This window comes from Anabrus simplex, chromosome 7, assembly GCF_040414725.1.
Source record: "Anabrus simplex isolate iqAnaSimp1 chromosome 7, ASM4041472v1, whole genome shotgun sequence".
NCBI lineage: Eukaryota > Metazoa > Arthropoda > Insecta > Orthoptera > Tettigoniidae > Anabrus > Anabrus simplex.
Window position 1 is genome coordinate 13244458 of NC_090271.1, and position 23636 is coordinate 13268093.

Here is a 23636-nt window from a genome sequence, read left to right on the forward strand (position 1 = left end):
AAAGAATTATCTACAATCTGTACAAAAATCAGTCTGCAGTGATAAGAATTGAAGACTACGAAAAAAAAGTAACGATCCAGAAAGGAGTGAGGCAAGACTGTATTTTGTCCTCACTCCTTTTCAGTGTTGAAATAGAATGGGAGGTAAAGGAAATCAAAGAGGAATTTGGAAAGGGAATCACAATCCAAGGAGAGGAAATTGGAGATTTGCTGATGATATGTTATTTTATCTGAATCTGCAGATGATCTGGAGAAATTGCTGAATGGTATGGACAGAGTCTTGGGGAAGGAGTACATACATAAGTGATCTCAGTGATGGCAATTTACTCATTTCGGATATTAATATTAGAACTAAAATGAATACACAAAGGAATTACGTAATGCAACCTACAAAAGACTATGTCCCATCTATGGAAAAATACATGTCTCAAATACTAGGAATATTGTAAGTGATGATTATAGCTCTGCTATCATAACAAATTAATTATTTTAAAGATAGAACTGTTTTAGTTAAAAATAAAAGTTCAAATCCAAATAAGAAAGTTAGACCCTTTTGCCCATAGTTTAATACAGAGCTGTTAAATTTAATCAGACAAAAATATATTATATTATAAACCTAGCAAGATACCCGTGCTTCGCTACGGTATTATACTGAAATTTATAATTGAATGCTTATTGTTTTAGATATATAATCCGCCGAAATTTGCGAACTGACTCGTTTTCTGCGAGAACCCACCAAAATTCCCGATCTGACTGGTTTTCTATTATTTCACGGCACGTTTCCTCCCATTTTTCAATCTTCCTTTCCAGCAATCGATTTCGTACTTCCCGGGCTAGGCTCAGGTATTCCTCCCGGTCAGTTGGGTCCGTAAATCTTTGCCATATTTTCCTATAATCGTTTTTAATATGGATAAAATCCTTCAGGAGATCCGGCGTGGTGTCATATTGGGTGCCTTGGCGACACTGAACCCGCGGCCGGACTGCATTCTTAGTCATTTGTCCAGGAGCCGTTACCAGCGGGGTCCGCACATTTGACGACGGTCCGGAATATTATTATTATTTTTATTATTACTATTATGTGTTGCTGGAATGGCTGATGACAGGGAAAACCGGAGTATCCGGAGAAAAACCTGTTCCGCCTCCGTTTTGTCCAGCACGAATGTCACATGGAGTGACCGGGATTTGAACCACAGCACCCAGCTGTGAGAGGCGGGCGCGCTGCCGCCTGAGCAACGGAGGATACTTATAAGTACATTAATAACAGTACAATCAATTGGATACACCCCCTTCTACACCCAACCACCGTTAAGTTTATTTACCGCCACCCCCCCCCAAAAAATATTAAAATAATGCTTGTTTCTTTATGTTTAAGGGAGATTCCAAACACCAATGTTCACGTCTATTACCTTCAGTTTTGAGATATAAGTATCCCCATAAAAATAATTTACTTTTTTCACTTCATTTCACAATACTCCCCCCCCCCCCCCCGAAGTGAATTTTCCCCTCAAAAAATACTTGTTTCTTTAATAGTAAAGGATCTTCTAAATACCAATTATCACGACTCTAACTTCTTCAGAGTTTTTGATTTATGTGTCCTCATGAAAGGAATTCAACTCCTTTTCACTCCCGCCCTCCAAGATGGTTTCCACACCAAATGCGTTTTTCTTTGTTTTTAAAGGAGATCCAAATACGAATTTTCACGTCTGTAACAACTTTATATTTATTAGATGTATGTATTCTCATAGAATTAAGTCAATTAATTTTTCAATTTTTTCACACACACCCCCCGCCTTCAAGGGATTTTCCGAGAATACGTGTTTCTTTACTTTTAAAGCAGATTGCAAATATCAAATTTCACGTCTGTAACATCTTCATTGAGATATCAGTAGGCTAATTAAAAGAATTCAACACCATTTTCAGTCACTTTTACACCCCCCCCCCCCTTCCACCTGAGTGGTATTTCCGAAAACTAAAAATACACGTTTCTTTATGTTTAATAGAGATAAAAAAATACCATTTTTCACTTCTGTAACATGTTAAGTTTTTTTAGATATACTGTAAAAATTCTCATTTTAAAATTTCACCCCTTTTGAGTTCCCCTTAAGCGGAGTTTCCAAAAACAAATCACCTATGTTTCTTTACATTTACAGGAGATTCCAAACACCCACTTTTTATGTCTGTAACATTTTACGTTCCCAAGATATTCTGTGGATATAGTCTTTCAAAAAATTCACCCCAATTTGTCACTCCTGTTTAACCGCCATTAATTGGATTTTCCAAAAACTAAAAATACGTGTTTCTTTATTTTTAAAGGAGATCCCAAACACCAATTTTCAGGTCTGTAATATCTTTCATTTCTGAGATATATGTATCCTCATTAAAGGCATTCAACCCATTTTTCACCCTTTTACACTCCTCCTATTAGGATTTACAGGAAACAAAAAATACATGTTCCTTTATTTTTAGAGGAGATTCGAACTACCAAGTTTTACATCTGTAAATTTTAAAGTTTTAAGGTGTAGACACACTCATTTTAAAAAGTTCACCCCCCCCCCCTTTTCACCCTACAATATTTGGATTTTCCAAAAACGAAAAAAATACGTGTTTCTTTACTTTTAAAGAAGATCCAAAATACCAATTTTCAGGTCTGTAATATCTTCAGGTTCTGAAATATAAGTAGCCTCATTAAAGGCATTCAACCCATTATTAACCCTTTTACACCCTTCCTATTGGGATTTTCCGAAAACAAAAGAATACGTGTTCCTTTATTTTTAAAGGAGATTCTAAATACCAATTTTTACATCTATAAACTTTAAAATATTTGAGATATAGATATACCCATTTTAAAAAATCACTCCCTTTTCACCCCCCCCCCCCCCATTAATTGGATTTTCCACAAACAAAAATATGTGTTTCTTTATTTTTTAAGGAGATCCCAAACACCAATTTTTAGGTCTGTAATATCTTCAGGTTCTGAAATATAAGTAGACTCATGAAATGCATTCGACCACTTTTTTCACCCCTTTTCACTCCTCCTATTGCGATTTTCCGAAAACAAAAAAATACGTGTTTCTTTATTTTTAATGAAGATTCTAAATACCAATTTTTACATCTGCAAACTTTAAAAGTTTGGAGATATAGAATCACTCATTTTAAAAATCCCCCCCATTTTCACCCTTCCATTAATTGGATTTTCCAAAAACAAAAAAATACGTGTTTCTTTATTTTTAAAAGAGATCAAATGTACCAATTTTCAGGTCTGTAATATCTTCAGTTTCTGAGATATAAGTACCGGTATCCTGATTAAAGGCATTCAACCCATTTTCCCCCATTTTCACCCTTTTTCACCCCTCCTATTGGGATTTTCTGAAAACAAAAAAAATACGTGTTTCCTTAATTTTAAAGAAGATTCTAAATACCAATTTTTACATCTGTAAACTTTTAAAGTTTTGAGATATGGAAACACTCATTTTAAAATTTCACCCCCCTTTTCACCCCCTTAGCGACGGAATATCAAAAAATCCTCTCTTAGCGAGCACCTACATCTTAATATAAATATATCCCCAAAATTTCATTTCTTTATGTCCAGTAGTTTTGGCTCGGCGATGATGAATCAGTCAGTCAGTCAGTCAGGACAAGTTATTTTATATATATAGATTAAAAGACAACAGATGAGATTTTGTATGGTCTGGCTATATTTCACAGCAGTTAATTCAAGATTATAAAAACATACATAACAGGGTTACTAGAATGAAAAGAGATCTAGAAAACAGATATTATATCATTAGGTTAAACAGTACAACTAATCATTAGAAAGTTAAACATTTAAACAGCTAACAACAGTAATAATGAACTACAGTTGAAAGTAAATGATAAGTTGGTGAATAATTCAAGTCACTATTGATGACTATTCCACTAATATACCTAGATATGTCTTTAGCTAAGAACATTCCTCAATCTAAATACCCTCACCTCGAACCCGGCCCATCTAATTCCTTATTTTTAACCCCTACTAATGAAAGTAAAATTTTGAAAAAAAATTGATAATCTTAAAAATAGTTGTATTGTAGACTGTTTTGGTATTAGTAATATTCTTATGAAGAGACTCTAAATTTATATCATACCCACAAAGTTAGTTAATAAATCTCTATCAGAGGATAAAGTACCAGCTAAACTTAAAATTTTCAGAGTTGTACCAGTCTATAAAGGCAAAGATAAATTTAGTATTATTAATTATGGAGCAGTCTCGGTATTACCTTCTTTATCTATGATTTTAGAACAAGTGGTTAAAGAAAGATTATTAGATTTTGTTATATACTGTAATACAGGCTCTTTTTCTTATTGAAAGCGACTGAACTCAATACTCTCCTGCTGACCTGCTAGGCCTAATGCATAAGAGGATTTTCTTTCAGGGTTTATTCCCTTACCCTTTGAGGATGCCTTCCTCGTCCTACAAGGCAGTAGGTTCCATCTGTACACCCCAGAAGGATAGGTTGCATCTTCCGCCATCTCGACCGTACCGAAGTCCATCTTCTCCGCCGTAGATGCCGTTGAGGTCTTCACCCTTAACCCAGGGCAAGGGCCCTCCATATTTATGACCCCTGGAGAGAGAGTGTCCCAGTATTTTAAAACCCCCAGGAATTGGGCTACCTGTTGGTCCACGGGTTGTATTGGTTATTTCAACCAGCCCTACATACTGTAGGGGCCCCCTATCCGCCACCTGGGGACGCGCTCTGTAGGGGTCAGGTTCCCCTGGTTACTTATTGGAAGTTAACCCCACACACAAGGAAAGAACATGGAGATATCAAAGCCTTCACATTTGCAGATGATGTTGCGATCTGGAGTGACTCAGAAGAGGAATTGGGAGAGAGAATGCAAAGCTGGAATGAGGAGTTTAAGAAATATGGTTTAAACATCAGCAAGACCAAAACAGTGGTGAAGAAAAGTGTATGGGGAAGGAGCAGAACCAATAGTCATGTTAAATGAAGCCCAACTGGACAGCGTTCCAGTTTTCAAATACTTGGGTAGCGTTATATCAAATAACAACCTAGCAAAACATGAGGTGAACAATCGAATCAATAAGGCAACACAATTTTACCACCAGGTAAGACACCTGCTGTGGGATGAGCAAATACCCATGAAAACAAAAATGACATTATACAAGTCCTATTATACACCAATTCTTACATACAGTCTCGAAACCACAACACTGACCAATAGAGATAATTCCAAACTTCAGGCAGCTGAAATGAAATTCCTGCACACTATGATCCAGAAAACCAGGAAAGACAAGATTAGGAATGAGAAAATTAGAGAAAACGTAGGAATAGATGATTCTCTCCTCAATAAGATTCAGATATCAAGACTGAAGTGGTTTGGTCGCATGAAGAGGATGCCAGTAAACAGAACTGCAAGGAAGGAATTTGACAGAAAAGTACAAGGAGACGACCCCTGGGAAGGCCACGAAGGAAATGGATAGATTAAGTTAAGAACGATGTACTTTTGAGAGGTCACGATTGGGACAAGTTGGTGGAGGAAGAATGGTACAAGGACAGGATGAGATGGAGAAGGCTCATATACCACACCCGGGAAACTGGAGATGGTTTAGGATGATGATGACTGTAATACATGTTTTTATAAATTTCAATATGGTTTCTTACCTCACTTGAGTACCAGTAATGCTATTGAGGACTACAACAAGCCTTAGATTCAGGTATGTTAACAACTGGCTTATTTAGATCTTAAAAAGGTTTTTGAAACAGTTGTTCATAAAATTCTATAAAATAAATTTGAAGCAGCAGGCATTAGAGGTTCTGCACTGGATTTGTTTGTTGATTATCAGTCTCTAACAGGGAGCAGTTTGTAACATGTAATAATACTGAGAGCTATGCAAATACGATCTCACTTGGTGTTCTCAGGAGTCTGTGCTAGGGCCTTTATTGTTTTAAAAAAAATCTATATTGAGGATATTGGTAACTTAGGTTAAATGGAAGACTATCGATTTTTGCTGATGACACTAATATTTTCTATATAGGCTTTAGCAATCATGAAACTGAACATACTATGCAGCAGGATATTATATTATTTGAAACATGGCTTAATTCCAATTGATTAACCATTAACCTAACCAAAACAAACTACATAATATTTTACAAACCTTTATATGCATTGAATGTGGATACAAATATGTTTTTCTTCAATCATAGAGTAATGAGAGTGCGGAATACTAAATTTTTAGGACTGATTATAGATGATAATCTATTGTGGAGTAATCAGGTGGAGACTACCTGTAATAAAATTATCCCTGTGATCGGTATCCTTAGTGGATTGAGATATAAATTCTCTCGTGGGATGTTCAGGGGTATTTACTATGCTCTTATTGAAAGCCACATCTCTTATGATACATGTCTGAGCATGCTGCAGTAAAGAATTACCAGTAGTTAGAAAGGTTATGATAAATGTAAGAAATTTATTTCTCTTCCACCTATTCAATACAACTCAATATGTTAGAGTTAAATCCTCATTAAAATAAGAATTGGTACATGTTTTGTCGTTTCCTATTTGGCATCATCAGCCATATTATTACCTCAAACCATATGAGGTACCTGGTTAAAATCAATCTAAAATCTACTACAAAATTGAATATATAAAAAAAGTACCAAACCGTATCAGGTACCTGGTTAAAATCAATCTAAAACATACATACATACATTATCATTATAGACTGTTATGCCTTTCAGCGTTCAGTCTGCAAGCCTCTGAGAATTTACTAAACGTCGCCACAATCCTTGATTTGCAACTAGTGTTGTGGCCTCATTTAGTTCTATACCTCTTATTTTTAAATCGTTAGAAACAGAGTCTAACCATCGTTGTCTTGGCCCCCCTCTACTTCTCTTACCCTCCATAACAGAGTCCATTATTCTCCTAGGTAACCTATTCTCCTCCATTCGCCTCACATGACCCCACCACCAAAGCCGGTTTATGCGTACAGCTTCATCCATCGAGTTAATTCCTAAATTAGCCTTTATCTCCTCATTCTGAGTTCCCTCCTGCCATTGTTCCCACCTGTTTGTACCAGCAATCATTCTTGCTACTTTCATGTCTGTTACTTCTAACTTATGAGTAAGATATCCTGAGTCCACCCAGCTTTCGCTCCCGTAAAGCAAAGTTGGTCTGAAAACAGACCGATGTAAAGATAGTTTCGTCTGTGAGCTGACTTCCTTCTTACAGAACACTGCTGATCGCAACTGCGAGCTCACTGAATTAGCTTTACTACACCTTGATTCAATCCCACTTACTATATTACCATCCTGGGAAAACATACAACCTAAATACTTGAAATTATCGACCTGTTCTAGCTTTGTATCACCAATCTGACATTCAATTCTGTTGAATTTCTTACCTACTGACATCAATTTAGTCTTCGAGAGGCTAATTTTCATACCATACTCATTGCACCTATTTTCAAGTTCCAAGATGTTAGACTGCAGGCTTTCGGCGCAGTCTGCCATTAAGACCAAGTCGTCAGCATAGGCCAAACTGCTTACTACATTTCCACCTAACTGAATCCCTCCCTGCCATTTTATACCTTTCAGCAGATGATACAAGTTAACTACAAACAGCAAAGGTGAAAGATTACAGCCTTGTCTAACTCCTGAACCAAGAACTCATTCTACCATCAATTCTCACTGAAGCCCAATTATCAACATAAATGCCCTTGATTGATTTTAATAATCTACCTTTAATTCCATAGTCCCCCAGTATGACGAACATCTTTTCCCTCGGTACCCTGTCATATGCTTTCACTAGATCTACGAAACATAAACACAACTGCCTATTCCTCTCGTAGCATTTTTCAATTACCTGGCGCATACTGAAAATCTAATCCTGACAGGCTCTCTCTGGTCTGAAACCACACTGGTTTTCATCCAACTTCCTTTCAATGACTGATCGCACCCTCCCTTCCAAGATGCCAGTGAATACTTTGCCTGGTATACTAATCAATGAGATACCTCGATAGTTATTGCAATCCTTCCTGTTCCCTTGCTTATAGATAGGTGCAATTACTGCTTTTGTCCAATCTGAAGGTACCTTACCAACACTCCACGCTAATTTTACTACTCTATGAAGCCATTTCATCCGTGCCTTCCCACTATACTTCACCATTTCAGGTCTAATTTCATCTATTTCTGCTACCTTACGACAATGGAGTTTATTTACTATCCTTTCCACTTCCTCAAGCATAATTTCACCAACATCATTTTCCTCCTCCCCATGAGCTTGGCTGTTTGCAACACCACCATGGTGATTTCCTTTTACATTGAGAAGATGTTCAAAATATTCCCTCCACCTCTCCAGTGATTCCCTGGGATCTATTATGAGTTCACCTGAATTACTCAAAACACTGTTCATTTCCTTTTTCCCTTCCTTCCTAAGATTCTTTATTACTGTCCAGAAAGGTTTCCCTGCTGCTTGACCTAGCCTTTCCAGGTTTTTACCAAAATCTTCCCATGACTTATTTTTGGATTCAACAACTATTTGTTTCGCTTTGTTTCTTTCATCTACGTACCAATCCCTGTCTGCCTTGGCCCTTGTTTGGAGCCATTTCTGATAAGCCTTCTTTTTACGTTTACAGGCTGCTCTCACTTCATCATTCCACCAAGATGTTCGCCTTTTCCCATCTTTACACACAGTTGTTCCTAGGCATTCCCTTGCTGTTTCTACTACAGCATCCCTGTATGCCACCCATTCACTTTCTATATCCTGAACCTGCTTACTGTCTACTGTTCGAAACTTCTCACTAATCATATCCATGTACTTCTGTCTAATTTCCTCATCCTGGAGATTTTCTACCCTTATTCGTTTGCAGACAGATTTCACTTTCTCTACCCTAGGCCTAGAGATACTTAGTTCACCACAGATCAGATAGTGGTCTGTATCATCGAAAAAACCCCGGAAAACTCGTACATTCGTAACCGACTTCTTGAATTCGAAGTCGGTTAAAATATAGTCTATTATGGATCGGGTACCCCTAGCCTCCCTTGTGTAGCAGTGAATAGCCTTATGCTTGAAGAATGTATTCGTAACTCCTAAACCCATAATAGCAGTGAAGTCCAACAAACGTTTCCCATTCCCATTAGCTTCCATATCCTCCTCACATTTACCAATCACCCTGTCGTATCCTTCAGTTCCATTTCCAACTCTCGCATTGAAATCCCCATTAGCACTATTCTATCCTTGCTGTTGACCCTGACCACGATGTCATTCAATGCTTCATAAAACTTGTCAACTTCATCCTCATCTGCACCCTCATATGGTGAATACATGGACACAATTCTTGTCCTAATTCCTCCCACTGACAAATCTACCCACATCATTCGCTCATTTACGTGCCTAACCAAAACTATGTTGCGTGCAATGGTATTCCTGATAAAGAGCCCTACCCCAGACTCTGCCCTTCCCTTTCTAATACCCGTCAAGTACACTTTATAATCTCCTATCTCTTCCTCCTTATCTCCCCTTACCCGAATATCACTTACTCCTAGCACATCCAGATGCATCCTCTTTGCTGACTCAGCCAGTTCTACCTTCTTTCTTCCATAAGCCCCATTAATATTGACAGCTCCCCATCGAATTCCATTTTGTTCGCCAAGTTGTTTCCAAGGAGTCCCTCGCCTGTCAAATGGGAGTGGGACTCCATTACTCCCATAGGTCCAAGGCTTGCTTAAAGTGTTCTGAGCTTGGTAAATTCATGAAGCAGGATGCTGCCCTACTTGCATATAGTCCAAGTGAGGATCTCTCCTCTAACGGGTTATGGACCACTGGTGAATTTTGTAGTCCTAGCCGCCTGAGCACAAGGAGGGCCACGACTCAGAATATGTCGGAGATGCCCACTCCCATTCCATAGCAACTGGACTCTCAGGACCACTTACTAGGCCACTCAGCCGTTGCCCATGGTTCACGAACTAGGACGTGACTACAGTAACCCACAAACATGAATCTACTACAAAATTGAATATATAAAAAAAGTACCAAACCGTATCAGGTATCTAAAATCTACTACAAAATTGAATACATTAAAAAACTTCACTTAAAAAAGCTGTCATTATATGAGTAACTTGATTTAGGTACAAGTGAAAATTAACAGTACTGATGGCCTTGAGCCATGGTCAATGTTGAATATGAATGAAAGTTTTGTTACAAAATGATGGAAGTGAGTATAGAACAATACAAATGATTATATATCAACTAATAAGGAAATGCACTCCAACACTGAGCCATTTTTCGTAATATTGGACCTTAGCATCTGTACTTGATATAGTCTTATTCAAAAGTAGTGAATAAGTTCTAATTTTTTAGTTTGTAACAACCCCACAAAGACGTTATGTTTATGTCATAGTTCTACTTCAGCACCTATGTTGAATTATTTATTAGAGAACAACTTAATGAGGCTGTTGAAATGTCATTAGACCATCTTCTTCTGTTGAGCAATATTCTGTGTTGATAGTGAGCCTAGCGCAGAAAGACGTTCTTTCATGTCGTAATTCTACTTGAGAACCTATGCTGAATAGTTAATTAACAACTTAAGGAGGACTGCTGAAGTGTCATTGATTATCTTTTTCTGTTGAACAATATTCTATGTTGATGGTGTGCTTCTGTTGTTAGGGTGTTCAGATGTTGGTTTACAAGTTGAAAGGGGCTGTCAAACTGTGGTATAAGTTACTAATGTTAAACTGTCCAATGTATACAAGCTCTGAAAGGAAGGAGAAATCCACAATTAATTAGGTTGAGAAAAAGAAAGAAAAAAAAGGAGGATTTACGCGTAAACTTTCAGCCTGTGGTGTTAACGCTTACCTTTAATATTGTTGGACTGTTGTCTTGTTATTTGAGAGGTTTTTGAAATACTGGCAGTCACTAACATTCTGCTCCTCATATTGTAAGTGTCTCGTCTTGGTGGAGGGGGAGTGGACTTGAGAAGGCTTGCGGTTGCCACATGGGGAGGAGTTGTGTGCATTCGGAGAGGAGGAGTGGCGTGATATGTTTATCGGCTTAGTGGGAGAGCTTATTGATATTGTCTTAAAATCATCGAAAAAATGTTTGTCTTGAAGATTTAACTTATTAAACAAAATTATTATTTGATCATATAGAGGGCTTTTGTTGTCTATTGGATCATTTAGGTTTTTATTTATGTTGTATTTCTGGTCCAAGAAAATGTACAAATTCTCGAACTTGGTCATGAGTCTGAATTTTTCAATTCTGTATCCTACTGTAGATTCTACTGTAGAATTGGAGTCTAACAACAGTAAGAAATTGAGACGAAGCTCCCTTCCCAAACATTGACCAGCAATCAGCTTCAAAGTTCTGCAATAGACTCAATTTAGGGCACATTAAGCAAGCTCAAAATAAATAACAGCCTACCTGGAAGGAGTGAAAGAAAAAACATTCAACAACAATTTGAACAGTGTCATGAAGCCAATCATTTTTAAAACCTTTTAACCGGAAGACAAACAGACATTTTTAATGTAACAAAGTGAAACTTTTAACAACTATTCCAATGAATAGATATAGTTTTTAAGTTGACCAACTATGTAATCATCCAGTCTCATTTCATTAACCCATTAATCCCCACAATGTTTTAACATCATTTTAATTTAATTTGTATTCAAGTAGTCTTTAAGAGGATCAATGTACTTGCAAATAATGTGTTCAGAAACTTAGCGATTCACCTAAGCTTAACAACAGCTGAAGATGTTCCCAAGTGAGAACGAAACATGTGCTGTTTACAAATAATAATTTGCTAAAAAGCAAATAAAAAGTATCAAAAAGGTGGAAGATTTTCAATTATTGTAACTCTCTGTGAGGTGAGGCATGGTCAGTGAAATGAATCCTCTCTCTCATTATTCTTGGTTTTCTAGACCAGGTTCTCCCTCTCACCCCCAGATATCTCCTCAATTGCAATTACTTAGAGTCACTTAGGTTGAATGGACCTCGAACCAACCCTCAGGCAGGTAAAAATTCTTAACCTGGCCAGAAAACGAACCCTTGACTTCCGGGTGAGAGGCAGGCATGCTAAACTTGGCCCACGGAGACCGGCATTTATGTAATGATAGAAGACTGTATGTGATTAAAAGGTTTAGGAAATAAAGTGAAAAGTAAATTGAAGTATGATATGGGTGGAGAATAGGACGGAAAGACATGTTTAGGTCCAAGAAGTTCCATGAAAAAGACAGGAGGTTGAGGAATGTCGTCGGGTTCATTGGGAAAAATTTCCACAAAATGTTCTCCTGAGACATCATCAACATCATCATCTTTGTTGTCACGAGTTTCATCTACCACCATATTCACAGTAGCTTTAGAGCCATTAGATACAAATAAACGTCTCTTCTTTAGCTGCGGTGATTCTGGGCTTCGTCGCTACTCTCTGAACTAAATTCACTATCGCTCTCCGGTAAATCATCCGCGTTAACTTCACATTGTTCCAAATACTGCATTAATTTATTGTCATCAATATCTGCTGAGAAAATATCACATGAACCACTTGCCATTTTGCTGTCATAAATCCACTCACTGCAAGGAGCAATCTCTTACTAACTGGTATTTGTAAACACCGGAAACGACACTCTAACACCCGTCTTAGAACTGCCAAAGCAAGGTCAGGCACACAATAACGTGTAGCCCCTTTACTACAGGTTGTCACACAAGTATGCACATCACTATAGGTTGCCTCAAAATTACGTACATCACAGAATTTTAAGCTGGCTCTGGAAACTTCCGATTGGATTTTTAAAGGCCGATCTGATTGGCTTTGGCAATTTAAAGGGCGGTTGCTCGCACAACCCCCTGGCTCCAAGAGGGTTGAGATACAGAGGACTTGTTCAGTTGGTTTCTGGGGGCAGTGTGCAGTAAGAATGGTAGTGGTAGTGAATATGACAAACAGATTACAGCAGATGGAGTAGTACCAGTATAGGGTGGGGTGGAGAGCTGCATCAAACCTGTCTACGGACTGATGGCACGACAACAACAACAACAACAACAACAAATTCACTGCTATCTTTGTTCTGCTTCCTATGAAAACATTGTTGATGACTTCAACAGAAATATTTCCTATTAAATAGAGATTTTCTGAATATTCTTGACATCTCTCCAGTAAAATGTCGTATGGATTTTAGTGCCAGGATATCCAGGTGCAGGTCTTTCTATTTGACGCCCGTAGGAGACCTGCGCGTCGAGATGAGGATGAAATGATGATGAAGACAACACATACACCCAGCCCCTGTGCCGTAGGAATTAACCAATTAAGGTTAAAATCCCCGACCCAGCCGGGAATCGAACCCGGGACCAGCTGAACCGAAGGCCAGTACGCTGACCGTTCAGCCAACGAGTGATTCCCTAGGATTTACAATGAGTTCAACTGATTTTCCCAATACACTATTCATTCAAGAAGGAGAGAAGTTCAGGGACCGCAACTGGTGGAGAAGCCTCGTTTGCCGACCCATCGCTTAAGATGGAACGACGTGGGATATGTACTATTCATTTCCCTTTCCTAAGATTTCAAGTGACAAAATCATCCATTTCCTTGAATACTGTTTCTAAATGCATGTAGATAATATATCATATCAATCTTTATCAGTTTATGTGTTCACGATGTCATATTGATTTTGTATGTTACTTTAGTTATTTGCTTGACTTGAAACACAAAAATCTATAAAACCCAGTAGCTTACACATTTTTAACATCCAATTAATAACATTTATAACATCAAAAATATCATTTCCATTGTAAAATGCTACAAAATCCTAGATGCTAACATAACTAATTGTGGAAAATGCTAAAGATTCTGCACTAATATATAAATGCACTAAAGCTCCTTGTACCGGGCAGTACACCTCCACGCCGCTAATTTAAAAATTGCGCCAGGTGAAACTCCTCTGCTGGAGGAAGTCTGAACTTTATCTACGCTGTTAATTCTTTACCTTCTCAGAAGATGTCACCACGTGGAAAATTTTGAGTTTTTGAACTGTGTCATTTTTGATGTGTTTTTGTTTCGCTTGAAGTAAGAAGTGTAAACTTTCTCTCCTAGAGGACACTACTGAAGATCACCAATAGTGCACCCTAGTGCGGAGTCAAAGAACTATTTTGTTGGAGAAATTTTTATTTCAAATGTTTGTTTCTTGTTAAATTTCCTTCTGTTATTGTTTAAGTTGGCTGTATACCCCTCTTTTTCCCCTTGTTTTAGGTTTATCCAATCCCGAATTTCTTTTAGTAATTTCCGACCAATCCGATGTATTTTCCCCCAACTTGGATATGTTTCTGTACCCTAGCCAATAAAATTATTGTGGGCGGGTGTTTTCATTCCCCTAACGCCTAGAACCTTCCGCGAGAGGATATAAACTGCTGATTTTTGGGTCTCTGCGCCACTTCTGTTCCATCTTTCAGTGTGTTAAGTACATAGCAGGGGGCGGGAAGCGCCTCTTTCTTCGGCAGCGGTCAACAACAAGGTAATGGCCGATTAATAACTTCTTTCTTTGCTAGCTCAGCAGTTTAACTTTCGGGGCGGGTTCTAAGCGTTCAACCATGTAACCTTTTTCTAAAATGTAACTACTCTTTTCATATATTCTCTTTTAAAATGACATATCGGGATAGAGAGTGCTTAACCCTCTCGAGCTCCCACTCACATCGTCTTGAGGTGAACTTATTTTTCTCAACCAATTCTTCCGTAATGTAATGTAAATTGCTATTAAGTCACCTCTGTAGTATGGGATTAGCCCTTGTATTAACGGCCTAGTGCCAAGTATGTCTTAAGCAAAGTGTATTAGGAGTGCAAATTCGCCTCCTCTCAAATTGTATTTTAGAGGTCATGTATTAACTTTCTTGTCATTTAACAGACCTCAGTAGGTTGGGTATTTTACCCCTGTGTATACGTCCTTGGAGGACAGCTTAAAAGTGGAGTTCGGAGTGGCCTATGATAGGCTTGTATTTTAAGGGGAAGTTGCCCTTTATTGAAAATTGTGTCTCTGCCTCAAGGAGGCTTTTGGGGTGTAATTGGAAGCAAATGTTTCTGGCATGTTTGGGGGTTTTCGGCCCCTTTGTTGTATGGTGTTCATTGTAAGGTTGGGCTCATTGCTCAAGAATTATGTTACTGACTTTTGAAGCCCCAAATGGGGTACCTATGTAAATGTATTTTTCAATCGTGTTTCGGCTACTAAGTACCTGTTCTATTTGTTGTTACCTAATTTTGAAAAGAAAATATAACCTTGTTAAATTTTAAAATTAATTTCACTTTAGTAGCTTGAGACCTATTCACCACCCAGCACCTTCTTTCATGCATAACTACCACCAAAACACGGTAACACTCCTATCATTCTTACATCATCCAACCTGCAATGGTTTACAAGGTCTGTTCAAAAATAACTGAACTCTGAACAGTTTATCTGTAGGTTAATTAAAATTGCTCTCCCCTCTTGTATTAATACATAAATGTCTTTACTTATGGAAGGCAATTTGGGGAATTTCGCACAGTTCTGTGTGCGATTTCAGTTCGATCTCTTACTTTGACTGAAATTTTTGTCCTTTCAAGGTGAATTTCAGTTTGGGGAATAGGAAAATATCTTCTAAGTGGTCAGGTGAGTACAATATTGTTTGTGTTCTTCAAAAATTAATGAATCATATGTGAGCTTGTGGAAGCTCCAGCTGTTTTTTCTCCACAAGTCTGGTTTTTTTCTCTGAAACGTCTCAAGTCTTTGAGATAATACAAGTAGTTCTCCATTTGATCCTCAGGTAAGAATTCATGGTACACAACCAGTGATGTCAAAAAATGGCTATCAAACACACTTTCTCGTTCAACCTTACCATTACACTTTCTATGGTGTCTGTAAACATTTTCCGCTCATAGTATTCAGACGATCACAACACACTCGCAAACAGCTGCTGAGTGATAACTAATTATTTTGGAAAAAGCTGGAAGAATACTGTGGTAGTTTTTGAACAGACCTCATACATTCAGAATAATTGAAAAAGCCTGTCTAATTTCTATAGAAAATGCATGTAAGTTATTAAATACATACTGATTTCATTAATGATGACCGTGTTATGGAGAGCCACATGAACTACAAACTTGGTCCAGTACTCATGAAGAGACAATTTTCTGAAATAAAATATTTCACATTTCAACACAAAGAAGTTACAATTCACATAGTCATCTGTAAGTACAGTACAGTATATGGTCTTACTTGAGAACCTGAGCTATATTGTTGGGACTAAACCACTGTCCAACTTTCTTGCCTTCCTGTGTTCCCATCATTGCAATTTGATGGACCGAATAGCGCTCCATGAAGTGGTCTTCAAACAAGTGAAGAATTTTTAAGTAAGTTTGATCTTGAGTTTCTGGTGTCCATATCCAGTCTGCACCTGTGAAGAAAATATCAGCTGGTAACAGGACTGTAAAACATTGAACTGTATGACTGCATCAGAGTGAGGCTCAGCCAGCTCCCTAACTTGGAACATGAGAGCACCTTTGGGGATGGCTGGAAAGGGTCAGGGGGCAGCAGACTTCTCATTGTGCAGCTGTTGTCAGCCAGTTGTCAGATCATAGTTTCTCAAACATTGTCTCCATGTATTGAAAAACTGGTTCATGAAAAGAAGGATTTCAAAAATTAGGAAGAGCAAACTCTAGTAGCCACGGAAGTGACAGAGTAATGTTTTACTGCATGTTTCGTTTTATGTTTCATGCGATTCAGCTGAACAAATTTTTAATTTTTTAAATTTACTTACAGGATGTAACATTTGTTAAAAACTGACATTCACTGCATAATTCACTTTATGTTTAATTTCTTCTTCCTCTTCCTCCATTTTAGCTGACTTTGGACCACATTCGTTCAATTTCAGTTGCTTCTGGGCTTTGATCCACCACTTCTTCATTCTTTCTCACAGCCATCTCTTCCTCTCTTCCATCCATGCTGCTTGGGTCCAGCATCTTAGAAACTCCCTGTTGCTGATTTCTGATCCTCACATTCCCATTTCTTTCAAGTCTTTCTTCACCTCCTGTAGTTTTCCTTACTGCCTACTTGATCAGTCTTCTCAGGTCCATATGAAGAATATAGCTCTCCTCTTTTGGATGGTGTCTGAGATCTTTTCTGTCTTGAGGTACAATTCTTTATTTCTGTATGATCCATCCTCTGTTCTATGGGGTCCCAGTCATCCACCAGTTCCAATTTTTTGACCAATACTGATTTTGTACGTTTCAAACATTCAGCTCCATATAAGACTCCTCGATGGATCACTGTCTGGTAATGTCTGAGTTTGGCATCGATAAAAATCTTCTTGCTGTAGGTGTTCATAATTAGTTAGTAAACGACAAGTTCATCTTGTTGATTTTTTATATCAGTTCCTCTCCCAGATATTTAAATTTCTTCTCTTTCTGAATCTTTTCTCCCTCTACTGTCATAAATCCAGATGCTGTTTTGATGTTGATCATGTGCTGTGTCTTCTCATAGAAGTAACGCTTTGTGTGAAATGCTGTTCATTGTAAAGGAAGATACCCATTTCACACACAACACGTCATCTTTGGCCTGCCTTACTTGCTTGTTCCTGAGCTCCTCTGTTGGTTCTGACAGAACCCCAATGACATCTGTAAAGGTGAAACAGTCAACTTCAATTCGTATGTTCTTGTATCTCCTTTGTATACCACCTATTCCTTGCAATTTTTGGTGCCACTCTCTAATCACTTCGTCAAGAGCTTCCACACTCCCACCCTAATGCTAAAAAAAGAGCCGTGTATAGTATGATCCATAAAGCCCTTAACATCCCATTATCTCCCAAAAACCTCAACAAAGAAATATACATCACTCACAGAATAGATAGCAATAATGGTTAGAATATGAAATTTGTAACATATAAACTATGCACAGTAGAGCTTTCCACCTATTCAACACCAAGATTCTACTGTGCATAATTTATATGTTATTCGCTGTTCAATACAGACCAACAACATGAAATTCATAACCCTTGATAGGAAACTTGTGAACAAAATTACTTCTAAAGTAAAACACAAACCCAAGTCTAACCTAGTTAAAGAGGACAAACCCAAAATAAATATGTCCACCTCCGTAGGGTAACGGCTGGCACTATTAGCTGTCGTGTTGTCCTCAGGGGCCCGGGTTCGATTCCTGGTACTGCCAGAAATTTAAGAATTGCAGGAGTGCTGGTACGTGGTTAAAATTGTACATGCAGCTCACCTTCAATGGGGGTGTGCCTGAAAAGAGCTGCTCCACCTCGGGACGAGGACATGAGTTTACTTTACTTTACTTTCAATAACACCAGCACTTACAATATTAACAATTTATTCAAAAGACGTAATTTCAAAATAGCATTTAGAACATTTAACAATAATTCTTTTATTTTTCATAATTCTATGTCAGTTAATAAATCGAACAAATATAAGCACTCAGGTATTTACGGACTGAAGTGCATCAACTACATATGTAAAACAGGCAGAAGTTTCAACACCCATTATATTGAACTTACAAATGCAGTAAAACATAAATGCATAATGAGGCAGCATATGGCTCATCACTGTCAGATAGAGAGGATCTCATGGTCACTACACCACAGCAGTCTGCTTGGTGTTCACTCATCACTGTGAGATAGAGAGGATCTCATGGTCACTACACCACAGCAATCTGCTTGGTGTTCACTCATCACTGTGAGATAGAGAGGATCTCATGGTCACTACACCACAGCAATCTGCTTGGTGTTCACTCATCACTGTGAGATAGAGAGGATCTCATGGTCACTACACCACAGCAGTCTGCTTGGTGTTCACTCATCACTGTGAGATAGAGAGGATCTCATGGTCACTACACCACAGCAATCTGCTTGGTGTTCACTCATCACTGTGAGATAGAGAGGATCTCATGGTCACTACACCACAGCAGTCTGCTCGGTGTTCACTCATCACTGTGAGATAGAGAGGATCTCATGGTCACTACACCACAGCAATCTGCTTGGTGTTCACTCATCACTGTGAGATAGAGAGGATCTCATGGTCACTACACCACAGCAGTCTGCTTAGTCATCACTCATCACTGTGAGATAGAGAGGATCTCATGGTCACTACACCACAGCAATCTGCTTGGTGTTCACTCATCACTGTGAGATAGAGAGGATCTCATGGTCACTACACCACAGCAGTCTGCTTAGTCATCACTAATCACTGAGAGATAGAGAGGATCTCATGCTCACTACACCACAGCAATCTGCTTGGTCATCACTCATCACTGTGATATAGAGAGGATCTCATGGTCACTACACCACAGCAGTCTGCTTGGTCATCACTCATCACTGTGAGATAGAGAGGATCTCATGGTCACTACACCACAGCAATCTGCTTAATGTCCACTCATCACTGTGAGATAGAGAGGATCTCATGGTCACTACACCACAGCAATCTGCTTGGTGTTCACTCATCACTGTGAGATAGAGAGGATCTCATGGTCACTACACCACAGCAGTCTGCTTAGTCATCACTCATCACTGTGAGATAGAGAGGATCTCATGGTCACTACACCACAGCAATCTGCTTGGTGTTCACTCATCACTGTGAGATAGAGAGGATCTCATGGTCACTACACTACAGCAGTCTGCTTAGTCATCACTCATCACTGTGAGATAGAGAGGATCTCATGGTCACTACACCACAGCAATCTGCTTGGTGTTCACTCATCACTGTGAGATAGAGAGGATCTCATGGTCACTACACCACAGCAATCTGCTTGGTCATCACTCATCACTGTGAGATAGGATCTCATGGTCACTACACCACAGCAATCTGCTTGGTGTTCACTCATCACTGTGAGATAGAGAGGATCTCATGGTCACTACACCACAGCAGTCTGCTTAGTCATCACTCATAACTGTGAGATAGAGAGGATCTCATGGTCGCTACACCACAGCAATCTGCTTGGTGTTCACTCATCACTGTGAGATAAAGAGGATCTCATGGTCACTACACCACAGCAGTCTGCTTAGTCATCACTCATCACTGAGAGATAGAGAGGATCTCATGGTCACTACACCACAGCAATCTGCTTGGTCATCACTCATCACTGTGATATAGAGAGGATCTCATGGTCACTACACCACAGCAATCTGCTTGGTGTTCACTCATCACTGTGAGATAGAGAGGATCTCATGGTCACTACACCACAGCAATCTGCTTGGTCATCACTCATCACTGTAAGATAGGATCTCATGGTCACTACACCACAGCAATCTGCTTGGTGTTCACTCATCACTGTGATATAGAGAGGATCTCATGGTCACTACACCACAGCAATCTGCTTGGTGTTCACTCATCACTGTGAGATAGAGAGGATCTCATGGTCACTACACCACAGCAATCTGCTTGGTCATCACTCATCACTGTGAGATAGGATCTCATGGTCACTACACCACAGCAATCTGCTTGGTGTTCACTCATCACTGTGAGATAGAGAGGATCTCATGGTCACTACACCACAGCAGTCTGCTTAGTCATCACTCATCACTGTGAGATAGAGAGGATCTCATGGTCACTACACCACAGCAATCTGCTTGGTGTTCACTCATCACTGTGAGATAGAGAGGATCTCATAGTCACTACACCACAGCAGTCTGCTTAGTCATCACTCATCACTGAGAGATAGAGAGGATCTCATGGTCACTACACCACAGCAATCTGCTTGGTCATCACTCATCACTGTGATATAGAGAGGATCTCATGGTCACTACACCACAGCAATCTGCTTGGTGTTCACTCATCACTGTGATATAGAGAGGATCTCATGGTCACTACACCACAGCAGTCTGCTTAGTCATCACTCATCACTGTGAGATAGAGAGGATCTCATGGTCACTACACCACAGCAATCTGCTTAATGTCCACTCATCACTGTGAGATAGAGAGGATCTCATGGTCACTACACCACAGCAATCTGCTTGGTGTTCACTCATCACTGTGAGATAGAGAGGATCTCATGGTCACTACACCACAGCAATCTGCTTAGTCATCACTCATCACTGTGAGATAGAGAGGATCTCATGTTCACTACACCACAGCAGTCTGCTTAGTCATCACTCATCACTGTGAGATAGAGAGGATCTCATGGTCACTACACCACAGCAGTCTGCTTGGTGTTCACTCATCACTGTTTGATAGAGAGGATTTCATGGTTACTACACCACAGAAGTCTGCTTAGTCATCACTCATCACTGTGAGATAGAGAGGATCTCATGGTCACTACACCACAGCAGTCTGCTTGGTGTTCACTCATCACTGTGAGATAGAGAGGATCTCATCGTCACTACACCACAGCAGTCTGCTTGGTGTTCACTCATCACTGTGAGATAGAGAGGATCTCATGGTCACTACAGCACAGCAATCTGCTTGGTGATCACTCATCACTGTGAGATAGAGAGGATCTCATGGTCACTACACCACAGCAATCTGCTTGGTGTTCACTCATCACTGTGAGATAGAGAGGATCTCATGGTCACTACACCACAGCAGTCTGCTTAGTCATCACTCATCACTGAGAGATAGAGAGGATCTCATGGTCACTACACCACAGCAATCTGCTTGGTCATCACTCATCACTGTGATATAGAGAGGATCTCATGGTCACTACACCACAGCAATCTGCTTGGTGTTCACTCATCACTGTGAGATAGAGAGGATCTCATTGTCACTACACCACAGCAATCTGCTTGGTCATCACTCATCACTGTGAGATAGAGAGGATCTCATGGTCACTACACCACAGCAATCTGCTTGGTGTTCACTCATCACTGTGATATAGAGAGGATCTCATGGTCACTACACCACAGCAATCTGCTTGGTGTTCACTCATCACTGTGAGATAGAGAGGATCTCATGGTCACTACACCACAGCAATCTGCTTGGTCATCACTCATCACTGTGAGATAGGATCTCATGGTCACTACACCACAGCAATCTGCTTGGTGTTCACTCATCACTGTGAGATAGAGAGGATCTCATGGTCACTACACCACAGCAGTCTGCTTAGTCATCACTCATCACTGTGAGATAGAGAGGATCTCATGGTCACTACACCACAGCATTCTGCTTGGTGTTCCCTCATCACTGTGAGATAGAGAGGATCTCATGGTCACTACACCACAGCAGTCTGCTTAGTCATCACTCATCACTGAGAGATAGAGAGGATCTCATGGTCACTACACCACAGCAATCTGCTTGGTCATCACTCATCACTGTGATATAGAGAGGATCTCATGGTCACTACACCACAGCAATCTGCTTGGTGTTCACTCATCACTGTGATATAGAGAGGATCTCATGGTCACTACACCACAGCAGTCTGCTTAGTCATCACTCATCACTGTGAGATAGAGAGGATCTCATGGTCACTACACCACAGCAATCTGCTTAATGTCCACTCATCACTGTGAGATAGAGAGGATCTCATGGTCACTACACCACAGCAATCTGCTTGGTGTTCACTCATCACTGTGAGATAGAGAGGATCTCATGGTCACTACACCACAGCAATCTGCTTAGTCATCACTCATCACTGTGAGATAGAGAGGATCTCATGGTCACTACACCACAGCAGTCTGCTTAGTCATCACTTATCACTGTGAGATAGAGAGGATCTCATGGTCACTACACCACAGCAGTCTGCTTGGTGTTCACTCATCACTGTTTGATAGAGAGGATCTCATGGTTACTACACCACAGAAGTCTGCTTAGTCATCACTCATCACTGTGAGATAGAGAGGATCTCATGGTCACTACACCACAGCAGTCTGCTTGGTGTTCACTCATCACTGTGAGATAGAGAGAATCTCATGGTCACTACAGCACAGCAATCTGCTTGGTGATCACTCATCACTGTGAGATAGAGAGGATCTCATGGTCACTACAGCACAGCAGTCTGCTTAGTCATCACTCATCACTGTGAGATAGAGAAGATCTCATGGTCACTACACCACAGCAGTCTGCTTAGTCATCACTCATCACTGTGAGATAGAGAGGATCTCATGGTCACTACACCACAGCAATCTGCTTAGTGTTCACTCATCACTGTGAGATAGAGAGGATCTCATGGTCACTACACCACAGCAGTCTGCTTTGTGTTCACTCATCACTGTGAGATAGAGAGGATCTCATCGTCACTACACCACAGCAGTCTGCTTGGTGATCACTCATCACTGTGAGATAGAGAGGATCTCATGGTCACTACACCACACCAGTCTGCTTGGTGTTCACTCATCACTGTGAGATAGAGAAGATCTCATGGTCTCTACACCACAGCAATCTGCTTAGTGTTCACTCATCACTGTGAGATAGAGAGGATCTCATGGTCACTACAGCACAGCAGTCTTCTTGGTGATCACTCATCACTGAGAGATAGAGAAGATCTCATGGTCACTACACCACAGCAGTCTGCTTGGTGTTCACTCATCACTGTGAGATAGAGAGAATCTCATGGTCACTACACCACAGCAATCTGCTTAGTGTTCACTCATCACTGTGAGACAGAGAGTATCTCATGGTCACTACAGCACAGCAATCTGCTTAGTGTTCACTCATCACTGTGAGACAGAGAGAATCTCATGGTC

The 23636-nt window shown here is 39.7% G+C and overlaps 1 protein-coding gene across 1 annotated transcript in view; it reads right to left on the reverse strand.

Annotated features, from left to right (window-relative positions):
- LOC136876862 (cysteine protease ATG4B) overlaps positions 1 to 23636 on the reverse strand; it is a 197328-nt gene that overhangs the window by 134175 nt on the left and 39517 nt on the right. The window contains exons 3-4 of the mRNA XM_067150621.2: positions 16229 to 16406; positions 16064 to 16143 (exon numbers count right to left, since the gene is read on the reverse strand). Coding sequence (XP_067006722.2) covers positions 16064 to 16143; positions 16229 to 16406 — 258 coding nt within the window. The remainder of the gene's footprint in view (positions 1 to 16063; positions 16144 to 16228; positions 16407 to 23636) is intronic.